The sequence below is a fragment of the Lepidochelys olivacea genome, assembly GCF_965140295.1.
Source record: "Lepidochelys olivacea isolate rLepOli2 genome assembly, chromosome: 6".
Lineage (NCBI taxonomy): Eukaryota > Metazoa > Chordata > Testudines > Cheloniidae > Lepidochelys > Lepidochelys olivacea.
Window position 1 is genome coordinate 5695630 of NC_140416.1, and position 10578 is coordinate 5706207.

General features: G+C 54.3%; 1 protein-coding gene across 1 annotated transcript in view; it reads right to left on the minus strand.

Annotated features, from left to right (window-relative positions):
* LOC311522444 (integrin alpha-L-like) overlaps positions 1–9801 on the minus strand; it is a 29318-nt gene extending 19517 nt beyond the window's left edge. Inside the window, exon 1 of the mRNA XM_084631782.1 lies at positions 9594–9801. Within this exon, the coding sequence (XP_084487908.1) occupies positions 9594–9654 (61 nt within the window). The 5' untranslated portion in view covers positions 9655–9801. The remainder of the gene's footprint in view (positions 1–9593) is intronic.
* Positions 9802–10578: the final 777 nt, after the last annotated feature.

The following is a 10578-nucleotide window of genomic DNA, read 5'->3' on the forward strand; positions in this document are numbered from 1 at the left end:
TGCACCCTCAGCAAGTTTGTGGATGACACTAAACTGGGAGGAGTGGTAGATACGCTGGAGGGTAGGGATAGGATACAGAGGGACCTAGACAAATTGGAGGATTGGGCCAAAAGAAATCTGATGAGGTTCAACAAGGACAAGTGCAGAGTCCTGCACTTAGGATGGAAGAATCCAATGCACAGCTACAGACTAGGGACCGAATGGCTAGGCAGCAGTTTGGCAGAAAAGGACCTAGGGGTGACAGTGGATGAGAAGCTGGATAGGAGTCAACAGTGTGCCCTTGTTGCCAAGAAGGCCAATGGCATTTTGGGATGTATAAGTAGGGGCATTGCCAGCAGATCGAGGGACGTGATCGTTCCCCTCTATTCGACATTGGTGAGGCCTCCTCTGGAGTACTGTGTCCAGTTTTGGGCCCCACACTACAAGAAGGATGTGGATAAATTGGAAAGAGTCCAGCGGAGGGCAACAAAAATGATTAGGGGGCTGGAACACATGAGTTATGAGGAGAGGCTGAGGGAACTGGGATTGTTTAGTCTGCAGAAGAGAAGAATGAGGGGGGATTTGATAGCTGCTTTTAACTACCTGAAAGGTGGATCCAAAGAGGATGGATCTAGACTATTCTGAGTGATAGCAGATGACAGGACAAGGAGTAATGGTCTCAAGTTGCAGTGGGGGAGATTTAGGTTGGATATTAGGAAAAACTTTTTCACTAGGAGGGTGGTGAAACACTGGAATGCGTTACCTAGGGAGGTGGTGGAATCCCCTTCCTTAGAAGTTTTTAAGGTCAGGCTTGACAAAGCCCTGGCTGGGATGATTTACTTGGGGATTGGTCCTGCTTCGAGCAGGGGGTTGGACTAGATGACCTCCTGAAGTCCCTTCCAACCCTGATATTCTATGATTCTATGATATAGGGGCCTATTACCTCCCACCCCCTGTCCCAATTTGTCACATTTACTGTCTGGTCACCCTACTACTGCATGAGATCCCTCTGTCCCGACGGGGAATCCAAATGGGATCTGAAACAGAGTTTGGCACTTTCGATGGGAGTGTGCCTAACAGCTGTGAACCAATCGGATTCCACGGGCAGAAAGACTTGTGAAGAGGCTCGTCAGAGAGAAATTAGTCCCAGGCCCTGATTGGCCCCCGGGGGACCTGCTAAGGTCACTGATCTCCTGCCCTGTGCCCCAGCCCTATAGCGTCACACCGGACCCTTGGCAAGAAGCTGAACTGCAGGCGGGTAGCCCCTGTCCACGGGCTGTTGTCAGTTTGGGTACCGGCACTCTTGAGTTCAGCAGGGGCTCAAATTTTTTTATTGTTTTTTTAAAGAAAAAGATGAACTATGTGAATGTTTCCTGGGAGGGGAGGGGGACATAGGGGTAAAGGCATGGGGAGGAGGGGCTGTGGCAAGGAGTGGGGGGATTATGGGAAGGGGATCACAAGGGGTTGGGGAAGGGGGTGAGGACTGGAGAAGTGACATAGGGCTGGGTGGCAGAGTGAGTGGAGGGATTACAGGAGGGGGGCGCCTGCCCCATATTCTCCCCTCCTGTTTGGGGTCTGGGGGTGTCTGAGCCATTCTAGGGTGTCTGAAGCGCTTTCTCTCCCCGCCCCCATGAGCTGCCATCTGAGGAAGCTCTGGTCTACCATGGAAGTCTGAGCCCCTCTCCTTGATAGTCCCATAGGAACCAGCCTCTGGAGCAGCCCTGCCCCTCTGGGTGGGAGCTGAGAACAGGCATATAGGGACCCGGCACCAAGACCACGCTGCTGACAGCCAACAGGCAATGCAAGTAGCTGCAGTGGGCGACTCACGGGGGTGGGAGCTACATTGCAGTGTAGACACTTACAGAGTTAGGTTGACATCAGCCGCCCTATGCCCCCCTCACGCTGTAGTGTCGACCAGGCCTGAGGCTGGCGTGAGGAGCTGAGAACAGGCATGCTCGATGCATATCACAGGCTCCCCAGCAGTGTGTGTGTGTATGTGAGGGATGGGAACACCCACTGAGGTGAATGGAGCAGTTCACACTCCATCTGAGACGCCACTTGGCACCTCTCTGGGGTGTGCACAGCCCCTTTCCTCCAGCCGCCCCCCCTTTCAGCATTATCCTGGGCTGGGGATCTGGACACAACAAAGCACTTGCTGATGACTAATTTCATACAGTATTTGGGGCACGGCCCATGTCTGAGGTTTCTCTCACCCGCCCTGTTAGCAGCTACACACTGCAAACATTTCAAAGCAGGATCCTTAACCCCAGCGCTCCACACAGGGCCAGATTAATCTTTTATGGGCCCAGGCACCCAGATGATGGCCCTGCCCCCTGCTCCGCCCATGCCCCGCCCTGAAACCCTGCCCCCCACTCGGCCTCTTCCCCGCAAGGGTCCCCCCCAAGACCCTGCCCCCTGCTCGGCCTCTTCCCCCCAAGGCCCTGGGGGAGGGAGTAGAGCGGAGCGAGTAGTGGGCGGGGCCTCAGGGGGAAGAGGCCGAGTGTGGGCGGGGCCTTATGGCACAGCATGGGTGGAGTGGGGTGGGGGGCGTGGCCACAGTCCGGGTGCCAGAGCCCCTTCTGAGTGTGGGCCTGGCACCCTGGTGCCATTGTAAACCCAGGACTGCCCCCACAACAAAACATACAGGGGGGATGCAGGGGTGGGAATCACATAGCAACTCTGTGGCTGTGCAGTGAGACCCGTGGGAATCAGGAGTCACGGGGTCCAGTCCTGGCTTGGCTGCTGAGAGACCTTGACCAAGTCTCTTCACCTCTTTGGCCCTCAATTTCCCCCACCTCTAATATTGGGCTAAAGATATTTACCTCCTTTCTCAATGTACTGAGCCAAAGCACCGTGCGCGAGTAGGTGGTGTCATTACATTCATTAACCACAGTAGCATTACAACTGCCTAAATGACCACCAACTCCCACGAATAACGCTTCTTTCTGTTCAAAAATCTTCATAAACACAGAGGGAAGGCTGCCTGAGGCTCTCTTGGGTCCTCCCATAACATTGCGTTCAGCAAAACTTGAACCTCTGCAAACCAGGAAATATAAAGTGAAGGCAAATGCTCCGGTAACCTTAACTATGCCCCCCGGGGCTGGCAAGAGCCCCAGGGAATTATCTGCATGCACTGCAGCTGCATTCCCTGTACTGGGAGTAGCTATGCTGAATGATGGCGGGATTAGTTGGAGCAGCTTGGCAGAGCTGTGATTGTATAAGCTGATTGGGGCGGGGGGGGGAGTTGTGAGCCCCTCTCCCTGACCCCGTGTATGTGATCAAAGAGGCGCACGTGTGCAGGGCTGCCCAGAGGGGGTGGGAGGCAAGTGGGGCAATTTGCCCCAGGCCCCGGGCCCCTCAGGGGCCCCCATGAGAGTTTTCAGGGGCCCCCAGGAGAATTTTCGGTGGCACTTCAGCAGCGGGTCCTTCAGTGCCACCGAACACACCCGGAGTGAAGGACCCGCCACCGCTTCTTCAGCGAAGTGCCCCGAAGACCCGGAGCGGAAGGACCCCCGCCGCCGAAGACTCCAGGCCCCCTGAATCCTCTGGGCGGCCCTGCACGTGTGTCTTGGGAGATCCAGTCATTACAGCCCTGTGTAGTGTAGGGTGTGTCAGTAGCAGGGCACAGGGGTCTTCTTGCCCGGGGGCTTGATTAGAGGTGATTGATTGATGAGGTGGGAGGTGAGCGTGCTCTGTGGGTTGAAAGGAGGGTAAGTGAAAGCAGAGTGCCGGACAGCACCGGGCGCATGAAGGTGACGGGGGTGCTACAGGGGATGCAAAATTTAGCTGATGGGGGGGTTCTTTCTGTGGACCAGGCTAAGTGAGTGTAGGGCGCGCCTGTTCAGTATGGCACAAAGGCGGAGGGTCAGTGTGTGTGTTATGAGCACGTCGGGCATGGGCGATGGGTGAATGCATCCTTGGGGGAGGCTAGCCCCTGTCCCCTCTGCCCGAGGCCCCGCCCCTCCTATCCTCCCTGCCCCGCTGGAGCCAGGAGCACCCCCACACACAGCCGCTGCCCCCCCGCAACACGCCCCCAGCCCTGGAGTGCCGGGTGGGTGGCGCGGCCAGAGCACCCCCAACCCCAATCCCGGAGCTCCCCAGCCCTGGGCTTTGTGTGCACCAGCCCCAGCCTGCCGGCCCCAGCCTCTCGGCCACAGAAGAGGGCCGTGGGGAAGGGAACTGAAGCAGGCAGGAGGGAGCCTGAGGGACGAGTGTGGGCGGGGCCATGCCATGCTGTTTGGGGAGGCACAGCTTTCCCCTGCCTATGCTACCCGCTGCCCATGACGTTGGGGCATCACTCAAAGAGGGCAGAGTTAAGGTTATGTGGGCGTTTACCTTAACTCTATATTTCCTGGTTTTCGGAGGTTGTGCTTTGCTGAACTCAGCATTCTGGAAGGGCATGAGACAGCCCCGGGACACCTTAACTCTGAGCTAACGAAGGTGGCTGTCAGTGAATTTACTGGAATAAAATATGAATCTGCTTGTGGTCTTTGAAATACCGAAGCCAAACTTCCATTAGGAGCCCTCCGCAGCCTGAGAACAGCTAGGTCACACAACACACGATGCTCAGACTGCTCCCCCAGGCCCGACTCAGGCTACGGCTACCCGAGAGAGCTCACAAAGCCACGCAGCTCCACCGCCATTATCTCTCTAATCAAGCTGCCCTAAACTGACGGGAGAGAGCTTTCCCGTCAGCTTCACTGCTCCAGCCCCCGCGTGTCACATAAGTTACACCGACACACGCTGCAGTGTACAAAGAGCCTCCGACTCACAGCCCGTGGGTGGTGCTTAGTTTCAAAAGCCACAAGGCAGCAAGTGCCTTGTATCGCTGGTCTCAAGGGATTAAAGAGCCAGCTTTGACCCCGGATCACAGCTCCATGGGCAATCAGTTTGCGGAGCGTTCGAGCCTCCGAAACATTAGAAACTCCCCTCCCCTCACATCTGGACCATTATCCCTACCCCGCAGCCCTCAGGCCAGAGCAGTTTTCAAGCCAAATCCAGTCGGTGTGGGGATTTTAGAGCATTTAGAGAAATCCGCTGTCAAGCTGCAGGCTCTCTGAGCCTTAGCTAGGGTGCTCCTAGCACCCCACTATAATCTGTCTTTCTCACCCCCCTACGCGCCCTCGCGTTTCTAAGTGCTTGCCCCTGCGTTAACCGCCTGCCCCCAGCCCCAGCTGGTTTCCTAGCTGCAGGTGATGATAACTGAAAGAGGAAGAGGCCCTGCTGTGTTGAAAGCCCGCATGTGAAATAAGCAACGGGGCTAGTCTGTGGTAGAAGCGCTGTCTACACTAAGCCTCTGTTGGCATAACTTATGTAACTGAGGGGTGGGACTCTGCCGCTTGTAGAAGTGGGCTTTTCATGACAACGGGACAGTGGTTCTCAGCCGGGGAACGCATACCCCTGAGGGTACGCAGAGGTCTTCCAGGGGGTACATCACCTCATCTGGATTTCACAAGAGGCTACATAAAAAACACTAGCGAAGTCAGTACAAACTAAAATTTCATGTAGCCAATGACTTGTCTAGACCGCTCCATACCCTGAAATGTAAATGCAATATTTATATCCCAGTGGCTTTATTTGATAATTATATGGTAACGATGAGCCAGGCAGCCATTGTTCAGTACTAGTGTGGCTACGACCCTTTTGTATGTTTATGTCTGGTTTTGTAAGCCAGTCGTTTTTAGGTGGAGGTGAAACTTGGGGGTACGCAAGATAAATCTGACTCCTGAGAGGGGTCCAGTCACCTGGAAAGGTTGAGAGCCGCTGGGATTGTTATTACCGCGCAGCTGCACGGATAGATGTGGCCTTGCGGGCCGTGAAAGGCATTTTCATTCCATCGCAGGCCAACGGGAGACAAAGCAGGGGTAGAACCCAGGCGCCCTGACTCCCAGCCCCCCCCGGCTACAACCCACTAGACCCCACTCCCCTTCCGGAGCTGGGGACTGAACCCAGGACTCCTGGCTCCCAGCCCCAACCTGTTAGCCCTCCCACACGGTTTGCCACCCCCCCCCTGCTGTTACAGGAAGTCAGTGTGGAGAAAGCAAAGGTTCAGCTTGTGCGCTTTCTTCACACACGCCAAACCACACGCCACAAGGAAATAGCTGTTTTTGATATCCTAGTACAAGCTGACAGAAAGCCGGGGTGGTTTTTTTGTTTTAACCTCTAGGGTCCCGCTGCAGGATTGCCATTCCCAAGCATTCAAAAATCATACACCAGGTCCCCTGAAATCATAAGATTGGCTTAAAGTGTCTTGGGTGGGGTTGTTTTTTTTCACAATGATAAATTTGTGGTTTTCCTTATTTGACTTCTGAGCCGCCAAGGGTCACTCTTGCTCGTGTCTTTCCCCAAGACAAGGGCTGGAGAGGTGCGCTGTGTTTTACAATACAAAAGACACGATTCGCATCTAAAACACGACGCAAGCAGCTGGGGCTTTATGTGAAATATGGTGAGTTGACAACACTGCCTCGCTCTCGGCCCGAGGGCACGAAGAACCCAGGTGTCCTGAAGGCTGGAGAGGTAAGATTCTTAGGGCTTGTCTCCTCTGGCGCTGTTCAGCGCTGCAACTTTCTCACTTGGGGGGGGGGTGAAAGCCCCCTCCTCCCCCAGGGCTGCAGGTTTGAGCGCTGTAAAATGCCAGTGGAGACAGTAGCTACGCCCCTCGTGGAGGTGGGTTTCTTCAGAGCGCAGGTGGTGAACTGCGACTACACAAGCTACAGGAACGGGGAGGGATCACAGACTGGGGAGCTAGTTCGGGTGGTAGGGGAGGGCTGTCTGCAATGGGGAGGGATCACAGATTAGGGGTGCTGGTGGGGGGGACAGGGGACGGATTCCTGCAATGGGGAGGGATCACAGATTAGGGGTGCTAGTTAGGGGGCAGGAGGAGGGGTTCCCACAATGCGGAGGGAGCACCGGTGGGGGCACTGGTGTGAGCAGGATTGGGGGTGAACGCCGTGCAGCAGGGAGGCCAGTGGGGATTGTGGCAGGCAGGAGAGCTAGGCAGGGGCTGGACCTTTCAGAAGAGGAGTCCATTCATCGTCTTAACCCGCTGACTCCCCAGGGTAGACTCGGGGTGTGGGAAGGATTTGCCCTTGTGCCCCACGATCCCTGGGGTTCACAGGCTTCTCAGGGCCGGGCACCCCTGCAGAGAGGGAGCCGCAAGCACTCAGAGGCCTGAGACACATCCAGCCTGAGATCTGAGCTGTCCCCAGGTGCTGCTGTTTCCCCTCTGAACAGCCACCGTGGCTCAGCTGGAGGTTTCACTGGCAGGAGGGGAGGCCCCCCCCCGCACTAAACACACACTGAAAAGGACTGAAAAGTTGGGCAGTGTTTAGGGAAAAACTGATTGGGTACAATGACAAAGTTGCAGGTGTCCAGCCTGGGGCATCACTAACGATTGAGGGCATCAAGTCCAGGATGGCTGAAATTAATAAAGGCATCTGGCCTAGGGTGTCGCTAAGAATCAAGGGTGTCCAGGCTGGTGTATCTCTGTTGACCTAGGGCATCCAGTTTGGGGCAACGCTGATGACTGAGGGCATCTGGCTGGGGGCTGTGACAGAATGTACCCCTATGCCCACCCCCTACACCTCTATTGTGACAATCTTTTACAAAGTTTGCCTTGTGAGATATCATTTGAAAAGTCAAAATTTGCTGGTCAATACTGTCCTGATAAAATAGGTCTGGCAGCATTGTATGGGAAGTTATAAGATTTTGGCGTTAATAGCAGATATTCCAAACTGAGGTTGGCAAACAGGCCCTGTCTCAAACAAAGGAAAGGGTGCTCTGCTTAATTTGCATTTATGCCGTAAAGAGAGACATCAAGCAGGAAGAAAAACAAAAGAAGCTCCAACAGGTAAGGAAAAGCAGCAGGGAGCTCTTTCTCTCTCACAGAGAGAGAGAGAGAGAGAAAGAGAGAGAGAACTGGAGAATGGGTCCTGACCTAAGAAGTTTGACCAGCAAGACTGCTGAGAACATGTAGTGAGAAAACTTTGCTTTGAATTTAACATAGTGTGTGAAGTTCGGCACCAGCTGCATTTTAGATTTGTTTCTTGTAACCATTTCTGATGTTCATGCCTCATTACTCGGGCCCTACCAAATTCACAGCTATGAAAAATGCATCCTGGACCATGAAATCTGGTCTCACCCCGAGAAATCTGTTTTTTTGTGTACTATACAGATTTCACGTGGAAGACCAGCGTTTCTCAAATTGGGGGTCCTGACCCAAACGGGTGTTGCAGGGGGGTCACAAGGTTATTTCTGGGTGGGTCGCGGTTTTGCCACCCTTACTTCTATGCTGCTGCCTTCAGAGCTGGGCTCCGAGTCAGCAGCTGCTGCTCTCCGGACACCCAGCTCTGAAGGCAGCACCGCCGCCGCCAGCCGCGCAGAAGTAAGGGTGGCTGTACCGGAACCCCCCTTAGAATAATCTTGCGACCCCCCCGCCCACACACACACACACACACACACAACTCCTTTTTTGGTCAGGACTCCTACAATTACCACACTGTGAAATTTCAGTTTTAAATATCTGAAATCATGAAATTTCCGGTTTTTAAAATCCTGTGATCGTGAAATTGACCAAAATGGACCGTGAATTTGGTAGGGCCCTACTCATTACTTATACTCACTTAAAATCTCTCTCTTTTTAGTTAATAAACTTGTTTTGCTGCTTTATCTAATCCAGTGTGTTTAAAGTGAAGTGTCAGGGAAACTCCATTTGGGGTAACAAGGTGTGTGCATATTATTTCTATTGATGAAATGAAAGACTTTATATAAACTTGTAGTGTCCACGAGAGGGCTGGGCAATACAGGACATAGATTTCTGGAGGGAAATCTGAGACTGGGAGTGAATTGGGATCACCCTGCAGTATAACCAAGGCTGGTAAGAGCCAGGGTGTGGCTGGCTGGCTGCAGATCACACAGAGATAGCTGGGAGTGAATTGCATGCTGGAAACTCTTTGTGAGCAGTGTCCAGGCTAGAGGCTACAGCATCAAGGCATTGTAAAGGGAACCCCGGATTACAGGGCAGGGGTGACACAGCTACTCATTAGTTTGGATTGTACCCTGGGTCGGTCACAGGGGCATTGCTAAGGACAAAGGGCATCTGATCTGGGGTGACAATGACAACTGAGGGCATCTGGCTCGGGACATTGCTCATGGCCAAAGGCACCCAGCCCTGGGCAACTTTAACGACCAAGGGGCTCCAGGCTGGGGCTTGTCTAACAACTGGAGCATGGCCTAAACTCCACTGCCCTCCCTTTATAGACACACCAGATGCTGCCCGGCTGCCATGACATTTCTAATGAGTCTGCTTCTCTCTCGTCACCCCTTCCTTTTCAATCGGTGCAGCCCACCCCCCCTGGCCCTGAGGCCAACTGCTGCAGTGAGAGGAACCCACAAACCAACTGCAGTGCCCAGGGTTGGTTCTTCCCATCCCCATCCCCGTTTTCCCCAAACCTGGGGCTGGTGCCAAACCAAGCTCTCCGCCCTGCTGCCTCCCCATTCAATCCGCTGCCCCACCAGGTGCTTTCAGTTCAGACACCCTCCATCCCATGGGCCTTCCACATGCACCCGGAAGGGGGCTCAGACTGACCGAACCTGGCTCCCTCAATTCAACCCACCTTTGAGAGGCGGCCCGAGCAACAGCAACAGCAGAGGGAAGGCACCTGGGGTCCTGGCCATGTCAGGATCTGGAGCGTGATGGATCCCCGGGGATCTGGGGAGTTAGATGACGCAGGGCATGATGGCAAAGGGAGAAATCCGGCCGGGCGGGCTCGCCTGCCCGTTGTGCAGACAGTGTCTGGGCACAGGCGGAGGGGGAAGAAGCCAGCTTGAGGTGCTGGAAACAGAGTTTGGGGGAAATGATTACGCAGATTTCTATCACCCGCTTTTCCCACGGATGTGGGAGGGGGAGAGGAGTGCAGAAGCATCTGCAGAGTGAGAGCACTTCCTTCCGCTCTTCACGCTGATTTCCAGTGACAAAATTCGAAACATCTCATGGGGAAGGTGGGGGAGTGTCAAAAAATCCTGCCTTGTTTGGGTCAGGTGTCCCCGAGCAGCAGGTTTGGGGAGGGGGTGTCATGTCAGGGGACCCCAACTGGAAAAACAGGACTACGTGTAAACTGTGGTCCTGGGGTGCCCTTGCTTTGGGAGTAGGGGTTGTGCCCTTTGGCTCCAAGAGATGCCACTGTGATGGGCTGAATGGAAGAAACTGAGCTCAGATCTTTCCCCCCAGCATCGGGGCGTGACCCCGCAGCTTGCTGGCAGAACCAGGAGGGGGCCAGGGCCTTGGTTAAGGTGCTGTGCTGGAGACCTGCGTTCAATTCCTGGCTCTGCTATTAGTCAGGTCCCCGAGCCCCTGAGCCTTGGTGTCCCCATCTGAAAAACGCTCTACCTAGATCGGGGTCTCAAACTCCATTTCCCTTCGGGCCAGGGCCAGTCCTCAAATCCTCCCAGCGGGCCAATAATGTCACTGAAGATGGTGTGTAGAAAAGAAAATGTTTCTAGTGTATTTTTTCTTTCGAATGTCTTGGAAAGAATACCGCTGTCGTACCACTTGATACAATGCTTTGCCTGCCAGAGAGCTTTTCGTGTTTGCCAGACACC